Source organism: Colletotrichum acutatum (assembly GCF_030867785.1).
Source record: "Colletotrichum acutatum strain CBS 112980 chromosome Unknown BDZ83scaffold_49, whole genome shotgun sequence".
NCBI lineage: Eukaryota > Fungi > Ascomycota > Sordariomycetes > Glomerellales > Glomerellaceae > Colletotrichum > Colletotrichum acutatum.
Window position 1 is genome coordinate 124,407 of NW_026849043.1, and position 14,525 is coordinate 138,931.

At 55.1% G+C, this 14,525-nt stretch overlaps 4 protein-coding genes across 4 annotated transcripts; 3 read left to right on the forward strand and 1 right to left on the reverse strand.

Moving 5' to 3' along the window:
* Nucleotides 1-3,748: 3,748 nt before the first annotated feature.
* Nucleotides 3,749-4,268, forward strand: BDZ83DRAFT_651998 (uncharacterized protein; the record flags this gene model as incomplete). Its single annotated transcript, XM_060510495.1, has 2 exons — nucleotides 3,749-3,830; nucleotides 3,883-4,268. The coding sequence occupies 2 exons, from the start codon at nucleotides 3,749-3,751 to the stop codon at nucleotides 4,266-4,268; spliced, it is 468 nt and encodes a 155-aa protein (XP_060364720.1).
* Nucleotides 4,269-4,635: 367 nt separating this feature from the next.
* Nucleotides 4,636-5,909, reverse strand: BDZ83DRAFT_622157 (uncharacterized protein). Its single transcript, XM_060508314.1, has one exon. The coding sequence runs from the start codon at nucleotides 5,528-5,530 to the stop codon at nucleotides 4,967-4,969; it is 564 nt and encodes a 187-aa protein (XP_060364721.1). The 5' UTR covers nucleotides 5,531-5,909; the 3' UTR covers nucleotides 4,636-4,966.
* Nucleotides 5,910-7,782: 1,873 nt separating this feature from the next.
* Nucleotides 7,783-10,230, forward strand: BDZ83DRAFT_578076 (FAD-binding domain-containing protein; the record flags this gene model as incomplete). The annotated part of the gene is made up of 2 exons (XM_060505083.1): nucleotides 7,783-9,907; nucleotides 9,989-10,230. The coding sequence occupies 2 exons, from the start codon at nucleotides 7,783-7,785 to the stop codon at nucleotides 10,228-10,230; spliced, it is 2,367 nt and encodes a 788-aa protein (XP_060364722.1).
* Nucleotides 10,231-13,489: 3,259 nt separating this feature from the next.
* Nucleotides 13,490-14,375, forward strand: BDZ83DRAFT_578070 (uncharacterized protein; the record flags this gene model as incomplete). The annotated part of the gene is made up of 2 exons (XM_060505082.1): nucleotides 13,490-14,016; nucleotides 14,078-14,375. 2 exons carry the CDS (start codon nucleotides 13,490-13,492, stop codon nucleotides 14,373-14,375), a joined length of 825 nt encoding a protein of 274 aa, XP_060364723.1.
* Nucleotides 14,376-14,525: the final 150 nt, after the last annotated feature.

The window sequence follows — 14,525 nt, forward strand, 5'->3', positions numbered from 1 at the left end:
TGGATTTAGAGTGTGGTGCCCCTCTAGGCTTTGCGACGCTGCGCGTTGGGCTGAGCCGGGGTAGGCTTGCGCCGCTTGCCAAGCTCGGCGCCAAGAGCTAGTACAAACGTGGACGATTGAGGCTTGGGGGGGAAATCGACGACTTGTCAGTGTCTAGTTAGTGTTGCTGGCTATGTGTCGACCGCGTGCCGTGTGCCGGTCAGCAGCAAGTCACGAGGAGCTGTGTCGTGTTAGCTGGCCTCACGATGTTGCTTTGCAGTAGTAGTAAGATGAGTAGTGAGTAAGGTCTAGGTAGTGGTCAGTCGTCTCCCTGGAGGCCAGTGAGGGAGCCGGCAATGAGACACCGAGACATCGGGTGAGCGCCCAACCGTGGGGTTTGATTGGCATCGCTGGATCGTCGGAACGCTAATAGATGTGGGAAACGAGGTGACACTGGGGACAGTGACGATTGACCCGGATACTCTCGGTTGCGGTGTATGAAGTATGGAGACGGTGAGCCTTGAGGGGAGATGTTTGGGCTGCCTCAAAAACAACCTCCTCCCCTTCCTGGTGCTCTTGCCTTGACTCTTGACGACAGTTGCGTTTGGACAGGTTTTTGGTGTTGCACGAGTAGTGAGTCCCTAACGCCAATCGTGGCAGTTGACTGGGGCCAGAATAAGAAAGCTTTTTCCCATCTTGCACCTTACGTAGAGGCTGGGACACCCATGAGAATTGTCAGAGCTTGGTGAACGAGAATGACACTGGCAACAGCAACAAACGAATCATCAACAACACCAACAGACCCCCAAAAAAAAAAGTCACAGACAAATGCCGGACAGGTGCCATATTGCGATGTGATGGGGATCGCGGTTTTGGGACAGCGACTACGGCGTGCTAAATGGCGTTAAACCCTGGATGTCTTTTCCCGGTTGGGAAAGGCGCGGCTGGGTACCTCTTCACACACAGTAAGGCAGGGTAGCTCAAGGCCCGTGGCACGGATATGACCGACCGTCCGGGTACACCTGGCGGGGGGCGGCCCCTTTGAGATGCTACGCCGGTGATCAATTCGGTCACTGGTGTCAATCACTGTCAACTAATCCCTTCTTCTGCACTCAGACATGTAACAAGGTAGTAGAGGGATTGACAAAACTGACCTCACCGGTCGCGGCCTTCCAGCTTTCTCTCCAACTCAGTCCCGTCCAAATGAGGGAGGGCAATAGCACTGAATGATATAAACAACGGGGATGCCGCCTGCCCGCGTAGTTGACACAGTCCACGGTTCGCATCGTAACTCATGAAAGAACAACCTTGACCTCTTGCAACGCACCTTCCTTGAACTTCTATCTGTACTTGAATGTCATCACTCCTCCCCACTTTCAGCATAACGAACCGTACGTCAACAGTCAACGCAAACCGCAACACTTTGACGCGAGATCCCCGCCTCCAAACTTGAAAAAACACACTTTTCTGAGATCATCGTATCTTCTTCTCTGACAAGACACATCTCCTCGACTCAACATCCCACAATATCCAAGCTTCTCACCTATTCTCGAACCTTGCAACCTGCGAATACCTTGCCACATCCATCTTACCTATCCCCGCAAAGCCGTTTCACCTTCGACTCTCGACGACAACAACTTGGGCCAAAGAAGATACTCTTTGTCAACACTCCGTACCCAGCGTCTTTATTTTTCTTCTTTGCCAGTATAGTCGGCACAAACCCAGCTTGTGTCCCCTACCGCGCGCTTGTTCAGTGGAGACCACTTTGGACCCCTCGACGTCTTCGTCATTCTGATTCTGCCACTCGACGCAAAAGCAATCTCATTGGGACATCCAGTCAACCCGCCCAGAACATACCACAGACAGCTGAGCGCCTGGTTAACACGGATTCAACTCTCCGTCCCGCTGCGTTGCGCTGTCTTGCCCAGACTCCCCGCCCGTCCTACCGCCTACCCAAGACAGGATTCCTCAAGAGGGTTCCACCGCTGACGCTCTGGCTCCCAACCGAGCGGAATACCGGCACGCATCGCACCAATGGCCTTCGTCTCCCAAGGTAAGCCATGCCATTTTCCCATGTTTGCCATGTCTTTCAGTTTCTTGTCCGTCCCCCAAGCACACCAATCTCCATTCCTCGCCTCTTCTTTTCTTTCCATTTCCTCAACCCACTCAGTCCCCTCTCTCTTTTGGTCGGAACCCTTGTCGCCCACTCGTCATTCCACGATGCTCAAGAGAGGAAACTGTCCTCCGCCGCCGGGATTCCCGTGCTCTCTCGCAGAACGGAGGCTCCTCCACCTTCAGGCCACTCTACATTTTCTCTTCACTTGCACCACTTGTTAGTGTTTTTTTTTTGTTGGGATTATATCTCTCGGCAACTTTCCATGAAAGCCTGAGAATGGTGTGGCACCATCAGAGTTCGGAACATGACACAGCCAAACACCAATCGTCATGACTTCCATGTGCGCATGGAGTGCCCGAGTCCCTCATGCAGGTCATCCCAGGCTGCCGCTGGCTGGCTGTAAGCTGCTGGCTACTGCAAGTTGCTGCTCAGTGTTTCTGCAGACCAAGCAAGAACAACCAGCCAAAAGTATCCGTCCAAACTTCACCGCTGGTGTGTGTCTCTGAGCGAGTTTAGTGCTCCGGCTTCTGCGTTTGTTCCTACGTCCAATGCTGCATGTCCTCCAACATTTTGTTAGATCTTCCCCGCCTCTCGTGCCGTACTACCCTGCCACCCCTAGTCACTGGCTGGCATTGCTGTGCTTTGCTGCGGCCCAGTCATCTCATCGCTGCTGCTGCTGCTGCTGCTGCTGCGCTCGACTGTGCCTTTGCAAGCGGAAGGCCGAGCCCGAGCGAGCGAACTGCGCAGCGCTGCGCAGCACCCAGCGATGGAGCGAGAGCGAACAAGAAACACCAGGGCACGCAAGTCAGACCTCGTAGGGATCCCCTCCAAGTCTCCTACACCGGGGCCATTCGTTACCCGCCGTGCACAGGAAATCCAAGAGGCGGAACGACGGTTACGTGTTTCCAGATGCGGCAAAACAAGAAGAGCCAAAAAAGCATAGGCCAGTGGCCACTCTTCTTCTGACTGCAACCTGCTCTAAATACCGTGACTATCCCACCCCTAGCCGTCTGAGGCTCCATTCCCGCGGTTAGTTCCAGCTACTGTGTTCCATTCACTATTGAGCGAAAAGAGAACGCCCAGAGGCGGGATTACCAGTGCGGAGTCTCGCATTCTCATTTGCTCATAACTGCTGCTGCTGCTGCTGCTGCTGCTGCTGCTCTCGTCTCGTTCCTGACCTTGCCGTTCCGGTCTCATTAACTGGTCTCGTCTTATTCGGGAGGGGATTCGTAATTGCCCAAGACGCTAAAGGATCAAACGGCAACACTCATCACCGAACTGCCTCAGCAAAGAAACTCCGACGGCGTCTCGCCCTGTTCTATTTTCCTCTCACCTTTTCACCTCTCCAATCTTCTTTGTTCCTTCCTCTCTACTATCCAGAATTCCAGTTATTCTGCAACGGTCTTCTCTTACCTACCCACAACAAAGGGAGCAGCCTCTCACACTCATCTGCGTTCAACCATTTGCCCCCCGGCTTCTACCCATCTTATTTACCACCACCCCCCGACGCTATTATTCCACTGAATACTGGCCCCAAAAAAACTCCCCGCTGCGACCGCTACCTGACCTCCCACCACTTTATTACCGTCGATCTTCCACCATCGGTTCCCCCACAATAAACTAAGATCGTATCTTCGCGCAGAGCCTCCCACAATGACAAACACACCACGAAGCCCGTCGACCAAGAGCCAGGCTAGTCTTCGCGACACTGGCTTCCCTGAGCCTTTCAACGGGGGTAAGTTTCTTTCATTATACAAGATCTATGGCCTGTTTACTAACAAATACAGAACGCAACACTACGCTCCCCCATCCCGACGCCAACCTCTCGCCCAACGCAATTATCTCGCAGGAGGATCTCGCTGGAAACCGAGCCCGTACACGACGTTCTTTCCTGCAAAAGCACAGGCGCACCATTAGCCATGGACGTATCACCCCTCAAATGGAGGCACTCTACAGCAGCGAAGCCCTAGCCGAAGCCGAAGCCGCCATCCTCGAAGCGGATGTTCCGTCCAACACCAGCCAGTCTAGTTTACCAGCCGCGGGACGCGTGAGCAGAGACGATGCCGAGAGCATGCTTTCTCACAGCGGTGGTGACCTGTCGCCCGTCACGTCGGCTCAGAGCAACGGACGAAAAGGCAGCTTGTTCAGAAAGCTGGGCTGGAAGAAGCCGTAGAGTCACAGCATCTGCGATACGAAAGTGAGGAATCACGAAACTAAGCGGCGAATTATCGATTCAATGTACCGCGCACACGATTACACGGCCGAAAAGAATTTGTAAAACAGACACACCACAGCGCAAGCACGGAGTTTTCTTTTGACTCGCAACACGGGGTTGGGCACAACCGAGGCGGGCTTGGGATTTTGATTTTGGGAATATCGGGACATGGAGTATTGGGATGGTACATCATCAGGCCATCATCATCGAGGATATTGGTCCTCTGGATTATCACCTTCACAGACGGTCCTGACGGATGGAAATGTGCATCACGAGGGACAATAACCTACGACGGTGAAACAGACTATCGCTAAAACATGGTAATTCTATCGTTTAGTTGCAATTCCTTTGCACTATTCACTTGATCCTTTCTTCTGCCCTTTGAACGTGATGATCGATCCGCCCTAGTGACCTTGATATTTCTTGACATGTGAGCTACCATAGTACTTCAGGCACCCCCAAAGCAAAATGTAACGAACCCATGGATGCATCAGCCGGACCTTCATATCAGAGACTAGCCCATCACATGAATCCCTCTTTTCGGTTCTCTATCCCCATGGAGCTATCCCACTCACAGCCATGAACCAGCTCACCTCATTCCCTCCGCAAAATCCGAATTCTCCCCCCGTTATGGCCTTGACATTCGGACAAAAAGATTAGCTGCCCCGGTAGGTGGTATAGCTGTACGGGCTCAACAGCAACGGAACATGATAATGCTGGCCCCTCTTCACCGTGAAAACCACCACGGCCTCGGGGAAGAAGGTCTCGTCCTCGCCGCCAAAGTAGGACGCCGTGTCGAACTTTAGCGTCCAGCGGGACGAGGTCGCGGTGGAAGTGGCTTCTATCTCGCCGAGGACGTCGTCGAGGGTGTAGACGGGGACTTCGCCCGACGAGGTGGCGGAGGAGAAGGGGAGCCAGGATTTGACGCGGCCGTCTTCGTCTGTGGTGGATTCGAATTCTTTGAGGATGCCTCCGGATGGCGCGCCGGGGGACGAAGTGCCGGCGGTTGTGGTGTTGGCGGGGGACGGGATGGTGGTGGAGAGTTGGACGCGGACGTTGCGGGCTGGTTTTCCGGCTGATGTGTCTAGGACGTGGCAGGTTATGCGGTCTTTTGTCTGGGTGGTGGCCATTTTGGGTGATGTTGGATTTGCTGCTGTTGGGGCCGTGGATGTCGTTGTGGTGGTGTGAGGGTCGAAATTTAGTTTGCTTCGTAGGGGCATGGGGTTTAAGGTGTTAAAGTAGAGATTGGGCTGAGTTGGGTGAGTGAGTGAGTGAGTGAGTGAGTGATAGGTCGAGTGAGGTGGGATGAGGTGAGGTGATGGTTGAGAGGTGAAGTGAGGTGAGGCTCACGCTGGATGGCGGGGTAAATTCGCCTGCCTGCCTGCGTGTAAGGCGGAATTGCTTGGCTCTCCTGCCTGGTTGAAGTGGGGCGATTTATAGGACCTGAGTCCAGGTCAAGAAGTACCGGGCTTACAGTTGCTGGTCTACGGTTCTATCAAGAGGAAACAGTGGAGGAGATATCAAAGATGACATACAAATCAATTGGAAAGAATTTGAGATGAGTTTTGGTCTACCGCGCGGGGAAAGAGTCTATAGGGTTTTTTTTCTTTTTTTTTTTTGCTTCTTCGGGGGACCGAAGTCGGTGCCGGACGGCGCCGTGATGCGATGGCGGGAGAATGGTGGGATCCACAAAAAGTAATTGGACGGACACGGAGATGGCCCCGGAATGAAATGCCCTTTCAAAGGTGCGTCTTGAGATGACTAAGGCATCTATTGAACTGACCAATTTCAGATTCGAATTTGGAAACACGTTTCCCAATTCTTTTGCCACGATGCGCAGGATCAGAGATGGCGGATGCGGAACCCAAGCTATGTGGGTTTTTTCCTCCCGAAAAAAGGTACCTGAAGGTCAGAACCAAAAGGGAGGCGCGCTTCATTTGACCCTTCTTTTTATCACCGAGCTGGCTTATCAGTGAGGTAAAGCTGGAAGGATATACCTTGGCCTTGTTTTGACAAGCCTCCGCGCTGCTTTCTCCTACCAACCTTGCCAGCATTTTGGAAGATCTCACGGGCGAACTAGGGGAGCAGTGTTTCTGAAAAAGTACTCTCCAGTCCAGTGGTTGATAGCCGCTCTCTTCGACAGATGAGATTGTTATGCGATAAATCCAATAACCATCAGATGCATCCTACGTATCCCCTCTACCTTACTCAGTAAATTAAAGACTCCCATACTTTACGGCCAAACGTCCGCAAGATGGTGGAAGGATGGAGGGGCACAGACAAAAAGCTCCGGCACATGCCGGGGGAACAGAACGGGAGGCCCCGGCGGGTGGACCTGGACCTTGGTGTTGTTCGTGTGAGGCTGGAGTTTTGAAAAAAGGTCTGGGCTTCTGTCACCGCACCACCACAGAAAGCCACGCCAAATGGCAGCATACGTCATTTAGACCGTGCGCGCTTTACGATACTAATCGTGCTTATCGTAGGAACCTTGTTTGCCCTCAAACCAATCAGAGACTCTGCAATTGACGGCAGACCGTGATGACGAGCGGGATGTCCTCTCTGATTTGGATACCAAGACGCCAACAACGAGCCAAGAAGAGGCCAAGAAACCAGGAAGACCATGCAGAAGCCAGTGAAAAAGGGCCAGTTCGCCTGGTGTTGTTGTAGGCTGCAAGTACGGGACTAACTGGGTAATCAGTGAAGTCAATGGCTCGTTCAAATCGTACCATGGAATTTTTTTCTTCATTTTGAGTTTTGTACCACTGCGACGGTCCGGATACCAAGCGTCTAAGATGGCCTAGACCTTTTTTTACTACGCATGTTGATGTACGATTTCATCTTGAGGCTTCTAGTGTACTGTGATTCCCAGCCATGACGGATGCATCCTTTTTCTTTTCAAGCAGGGTGTCATGATGCAATTCCAACTCCAAGCCTCCACGATGCACTCACCTAGAGAGAGAAGCTGGGCCATGAAGGACCTCAAGAAGGGGGAGACTCAAGGCACTTTTGGTACTCTGAACGATGCGCCAGATGAAGAAACCTATACTGCGTACATCCGTGCCAAAAAAAAAAAAACACCAAGAAGCTTGGCTCGTCCCGGCTGACGTACGACACACGCGATCCACCACCACCACCACACCAAGCAAGCGCGCAACACTCCCACATTGGCACATGAAAAGGGGAAATCACCGCCAAGCAGAGCCAAGTGTGAAATGAGCGCAACACGCATCTTAGTCCCGTTCCCGTAGTCCAAACCCCCAAGAAAGCCCTGTTGGCATTGCATCCATTCAAAGATATAGACACCATGGACGTCCGTCATATACTTTCTGTCCCCCGACCGCTCCTTCTCTTCAGATATTCATTCGCGTCCATCGCTCTCTCGGTGACAGCGACACAATAAAAGGAAGTCAGACAGACAGAAGAAACGTCAGTCCGTGAGGGTAATTGATCAGCAAAAACAACGAGGGCCTTCATGGCGACCCCCACAAACCACCCCGTCACGAACCCCAGAGAGGGCGTCACGTACCTCACCGAAGACGAAATCACCTCCTTCCTCGACGACCTAGACCACAACGGCGACGGCTACATCGACTACGCTGAAGTCGAAGCCAAACTCGACGCCGCCCACGACGAGCTCGCGCCCGGCGGTCAGGTTAAACCTCACCACGTCATCAGCCGTCACACCTCTCCAGAGAAACCAAATCAGTCGCCGTCCTCGTCAGACGAGAACCGCCTCCGCCATGAATTCCTCCGCTCCATAATGGGCCTCACCGGCTCCGAGCCAGGCAACATCTCTAACCCCACCGCTTCCGCCGACGACACCACCCGTACCCACCGCATCCCCCGCGCCGCCTTCGCAGCCCGCGTCCGCGAATGGAAAATCCCCTCCCTGAAACAAGACGTAGACTCGGAAACCTCCCAGCGAAACTTCATCCAACACCTCCGCCTCTCCCGCCGCCTCCGAGCTTACTGGGCCGTCCACGGCCCCGAAATCGCCTTCCTTGCCCTCGTCGCATCCTCCCTCATCGCCTTCGGCGTCTGGCAATGCGTAAAATACGCCACCACCCCGCGATATCGCGCCGCCTTTGGCTGGGGCGTCGTCCTCGCAAAGACGTGCGCCGGCATGCTCTATCCGACCTTCTTCTTCCTGATCCTCAGCATGTCGCGCTACTTCTCCACCATGCTCCGCCGCTCCTACCGCGTTTCTCGTTTTGTCAACTGGGACCTCAGCCAGAGCTTCCACATCAAGATCTCGTGCCTCGCGCTCGCGCTCGCGACGCTGCACGCCATAGGCCACCTCACGGGCTCCTTCTACCACGGAAGCCGACCCGAGAACCAGGACGCCGTGGCAGCGGTCCTAGGTCTGGACGCGGTGCCGAGGCCGTACGTCGAGTACGTCCGCTCTCTACCCGGTTTCACGGGCCTCACGGCGCTAGGCCTCTTCTACCTCCTCGCCCTGCTCAGCATGCCCGCCGTCCGACGGTGGAACTACGAGGTCTTTCAGCTCGCGCACCTGCTCATGTACCCCATCATCGGCCTCATGATGGCCCACGGCACCGCGGCGCTGCTGCAGTGGCCCATGTTCGGCTACTTCCTCGCCGTGCCGACGCTGCTCATCCTCGTGGAGCGCGTCGTCCGCGTCGGCACGGGGTTCCACAGGATCAGGGCGACGCTGACGGTGCTCGACGGCGAGACGGTCGAGGTCGCGGCCACGATCCCCAGCGAGCGCATGTGGAAGTACAGGGCTGGGCAGTACGTGTTCCTGCAAGTGCCTGCCATCAGCGCGTTCCAGTGGCATCCATTCACCGTCTCTATTTGTAAGGGGCGGGAGTTCCGGCTACACATCAAGACGTATGGGAACTGGACGAAGCGGCTACGTAATTTGGGCGGGAAGGGCGAGGGAGGAGCCGATGCGGCAACGGAGATTGACGTGGGCATCAACGGGCCGTTTGGCGCGCCGGCTCAGCGGTTCTACGACTTCAACCACACCATCATCGTGGGTTCCGGGATCGGCGTCACGCCCTTTTCCGGCATCCTCGCAGACCTGCAGGCGCGTGATGACGAGGAGCACGGGGGACCGACGCACTCGCATCAGCACCGCAACCACCAACACCGCCACGACTCGGAGACGACCGTCGTGACGGAGAAGAAAGAGACCAACGAGCGAAAGGGCTCAGAATCGACAATGGCTGCAGCGGCAACAGAGGCCCCGGATGGAAACGACCCCACGAAACCACCCAATCCGTCAGAGGCCTTCACCTTCGCGCCCGACTACCGCCGCGTAGACTTCCACTGGACGGTCCGCGACCGCAACTACCTCCTCTGGATCGCTGACCTCCTCAACTCGGTCTCGCGAAGCCAGGACTGGCACCGCCGCCACGAGGGCCCCTCCCAGCACCTCGACATCCGCATCGCCACGCACGTCACCCAGAAACGCAGGGACATTGTCACGCACGTGTACCGCTGGCTTCTCGAGATGCACCGCACCGAAGAGCACCCAGAGAGCCCGCTGACGGGCCTGCTGAACCCGACGCACTTTGGCCGGCCCGACTTTGATGCCATACTAGACCGGCACTACGAGGATATGCGGAGGTTCCGTGCCAGCAAGAGGATGAGAGCGAACGCAGGCAGCGGGGCCGCAGCCGACAGCATAGCAAACGCAGGGGAGGAAAGAACAGACGGGAACCACCGCAGCGAAAATAGGGACGCTAGAGCCGACGACCGCGGTAGTACCCGAGGCGCTAGCGGCGAGCGGCGGGACGTGGAGGAGGAGGACGAGGAGTTAAAGGTCGGAGTGTTTTACTGCGGAGCGCCGGTGGTCGGGGAGATCCTGGCAGACAAGTGCCGGCAGCTCACGGTGCGTGGGCGGCACGACGGCAGCAAGATTGAGTATCACTTCATGATTGAAGTCTTTGGGTAATGGATTTTTTTTTTGCTCCGAGCCTCCGTTCATGTAGCTTTGGCCGGTAGCTTGGCCTTTGTCAATGGTTGGATGAGCAGCAAAATAGACATATAGTTCGGTCGGCCGCACTGGCGGGCGCCGGTGTTAGCTGTTGGTCTGAGTTGGTTCTGAGTAAGACCAAACGCAAAATAATGAGAAGAACCATAGAGGCACGGAACAGCAACCGCTTGGGAACCGCTCGTGAGTTTGGGAAGAAATCACCACGTTCCTGTCTCCCCGACAGGCTGACGTGGATGGGCGACGAATCCTATTCAGGCACGCCACGAGTTAATTGTATGGGACAAACTGCGTTTTCAGTCCCACTACAATGCCTTTCTGTCGTCGTCGTCGTCGTCTTGGTTTAATCCAGGACGTGCACGCGCGCGCGGCCGTCGGAACTCTCGCCCTGCGTGAACGAGGATATCGAGTCGGGTTCAGGCCCGTCTCAACAGACGGACGCGCGCCACTGTCAAGGGATCTGTCGTAGGAAAAAGTCGCAGGAACCTGTACACAGGGAAGAGGGAAAAACGTTGTCTCCCCGCGTCGGGCCCCCTTTCTCTGCTCTCTCTCCAACCATCATCCCTTGTGTAAGTCCAGGTCGGCCTTTTTTGCCGATGGGTCCATGAACCTGGACTTTCTCTCTTTTTCCCGCACAGCAAAGTGTTTCTGGTTAGCCATTTTTATTTCTCCGACGAAGAGTCCTTGGACAAGGGTCCCGGAGTCTCGATGCCCAGTCGTCTCTGTGGTGAGGTGCATGTTGCGCGACTCGCTCGTCCTCCGGTTCCCACTTGACACACGTCTTGTCTTGGTCTCGCCTTTACGCGCCAGATCTTCCCTCCCCTCTTCTCCATCCTCGGCCTTCTACCCCACCCAACCATGGTCTAAATTCGACCATTATGTGTGAGTGTGTGCCTGGTTTTCGATGCAGTGTTACATTGTCAGTATTGGGGACCTTTCTTTCCCTAGGGCCTAGTGCGCCAAGGGATATGGGGTAGGGGGGCCCAAACTCTGACAGGCAGAGGAGACAACGTGAAGGAGGCCAGGAGCCAAGAAGAAACGTTGCGGGGACGTCGATCACGGGCATCAGTAACTGCAGCATGCAGCATACGGAAGCTCAACCTTTTAGCAAAGAAAAAGCCCTGCAGATTCCACAACGGAGAGGAAAATCTGGCCATTCTTGGCTTTTCCTCCGTATGCCAGACGCCATATGCCAGAACGGGGCCCTTGTTCGCCGACACGGTCGCGAGCAACGGTAACAGATGCCGCTGCCACTCTGCATCCTTCACCTCACCCCCCTCTTCCCGTCGCCACTACTGCAGGCGAACGGCATGAGGGACCTGTGAGAAGGGGCCAAGGACGACGAATGGATGACACACAGAGTTTTCCAGACGACAACAGACCCCGCCAGGACGCTCGAGATGAAATTTTGTGAACAAGCCAACCGTTGCTTAGCCCGGCCACGAGATGACGAGGCCACGAGATGACGAAGCTCGTTGGAAGCTCACCATCTAGTCCATTCTCGCCCAAAGAATCATCTGCGGCCGCGAAGGACCCCTTTTCGACGCTCCGGCCAAGCCAGTGAGCACTAGAGTTGAGGAGAAAAGGAAAACACCGGACCAAAGGGTTCGTATATACGAGGCGCCCTCTTCGCACAGCGTTCTATTCGAAAAACTGTAATTCGCAATTCGAACTATCAAAGATATCAACTCGAGACTCCAAGACACGGTATTGCATTGAGCCGCAATCGCCAAGATGTCTTTGCTGATCTACACTGGGCTAGTCAGTTGATCTAGAATGGTGCGAGAATGACTTGGTAGCGTAGGCGGGATGTGCGTTTGGATCTGCTTGCTCTGTTACATCGCGCTCTCGTCCTCTTGGCACACTTGATTGACATTCTGCTGCCAGAGCTTGGTCTCTGCAAGGTTTTGGATTAGGACATAGGCTCGCAGGCTCGCAGGGCCCGTAGTCCAAAAATGGACTCTTTGGTTTCTGGGGCTGGTGTTGAGTAGTCGAGTGGCTGACATCGTACGGCGGCGGATTCCCTACCTCTCGCCTCCATCCCCATCCCTCGACCCCTGCCCAACCGAACCGACCACTCACAGTACACACGTAGACACAAATTGGTCCTAATCTTGAGGCGACACCATGAGGCCGAGACGACTCTGGACAGGCTGACCTTACTTTTCTCCATGGTTTGGTAGTGCTGTCGATCGATCAGCAGTGTTTCGTCGCGTCCGGGCTGGGGTGTCTGAAACGGACAATGCGTGGGCGCTGGGATGGACGTTGGAGTGAGAGGGGCCTGCCAAAACATGCCGTTTGAGCCGCATCTGAAGCACTAAAAATGCTAGCGGGGGAGGCTATCGTAGCAATGGCGGCATCTACATGCCGCATTCTCTATGTGCCGTGGGCAATTCTTCTGGTTTTCGAAAACGTCGTTCATGGGAAAAGAGTCCGTGATGTTTCTTCTTGCACCCATTAGCGCCCTCCCACTTTCCGAGGAGGGGGGGACACGTCAGGTTTATAGCGTGTAACAACTGTGAATGTCAATGATCACAGATTTTGTAACACATGATTGAGGCTCAAACCAGGGCACTCTGGCCTGTTGACGGCAGGTGTTGCCGTGAGGTCAAACAGAAGAATACGCAGAGAAACGGCGCTCGAGCCATGGCCACTAGCAAGCAGTACCACGCCGAGGAATATCCAGGTTAGCAAGCAGGACATTTGGCATTTGGGTTTTTTTTCTTGCTTTCGCCATCCCATTCGGGACCATGCGCTTACTGTAGAAAGAGTAGAGAGCGAAAGAGAGCGAGACCGGGTGTGAGTGGGCACAGCCGGCCAGGCACTGCGTAGCGGAAGAGGGGGTTGAGACATGCCATCTGAAGGACGATTCGTTGGATGGGCGAGCGACTACTCTGGTGTCCAGAGTGCGTTTGGTATGTCGGTTTCGTGCGAGTGCCGTAGAAGAGAGGGGACGCTGGAGATGGGATGAATATCCACGGACGGTTGCGAGCCGGCAGGGGTCGGTGGATGGGAGCCCGCGAGGGGTGTAGGAGAGGGTTTGGTATAAGACTTGGCCACGTCTTCCCCAAGAGCCTCCTCCCAACGGTCCTGTCACCTGCGGTCATCTCATCCTCCCGATCCCTTCACTTCTTTACACTCGCCTTTCTTTTATTGCGGCCGGACCGCCTTTTTTTAAACCACCCAAACGAATAAACGTTCCACTCCATCAGCCGTCAATATGCAGCTTTCATTCCTCCTCGTTCCCCTTCTGTCCATTACGGCCTTGGCCAAGGACCACAATGGCGGTGGCGGCAAGAACTCGACAGAGGCCCAGTGCAAGCGCTTCTTGAAGGGTGAGAAGTTGGTCAAGATCGCCGGCAACGATACTCTCCTCGCCGAGATCACCAACAACAACGCGACAAAGATCGACTTCATCAAGAAGAAGGCCGCCGAGGTCCAGCCCAAGCTCGACGAGGCCAAGAAGAATTCGACCTTGATGACGAGCTGCGACCAGGTTCGTGCTGTTCAGCAGGAGAACGGACAGTGCCGCTTCATGAAGCGCATGGACAAGTTGGAGAAGCTGGTTGCCAATGAGACTGCCCTCAACGCTGTCACCAAGAACAACGCCACCAAGGCCGACAAGCTCAAGGCCTTCGCCCAGAAGGGCCAGGCCAAGCTCACCGACCTGCAGAAGAACACCACTCTCCTCTCGTACTGCTCCATGCAGACCACCAAGGGAGAGTGTAAGCAGATGAACAAGTTGAAGTGAGTGACTCCTCTCAATGCAAATCCAATGGGCAATATGCTAACCACGCCGCCACTATAGCAAGCTTGTTGCTCTTTCCAAGAACGACACTGCCCTGAACGACAAGTTCAAGGGCAACACCACCAAGATCGAGAAGTTCAAGGCCAAGGCTGCCAAGCAGGAGGCCAAGCTCAACGCCATGATGAACAACTCAACGCTCATGGGTGTCTGCCAGCAGCTCAAGGCCGGCAAGGGCAGCAGCAATGGCGGATCCAACAACAGCCAGAACGGTATCGACAGCGGCGCAGCCGGTGTCAGAGCCGCTGGTGCCCTCAGCTTGGCCGCCGTTGTTAGCGTTGTCGTCGGCCTGATGATGTAAATTATCGGATCGGTGTGAGTTGGAACTTGTTTGCGGGGCCTAAACGTGGTCGTCGGTCTCGAGTAACAACGCGGGGGAGGCCGGCGCCATTCGCCACGACCTTGATGCATTTGCGCGTCTTGTACAAAACCGCTGTCGATTAGCTGGGGA

Coding starts and splice junctions, on each gene's coding strand:
- BDZ83DRAFT_622157 (XM_060508314.1), bottom strand. CDS start 5,530: ATGCCCCTACGAAGCAAACTAAATTTCGACCCTCACACCACCACAACG.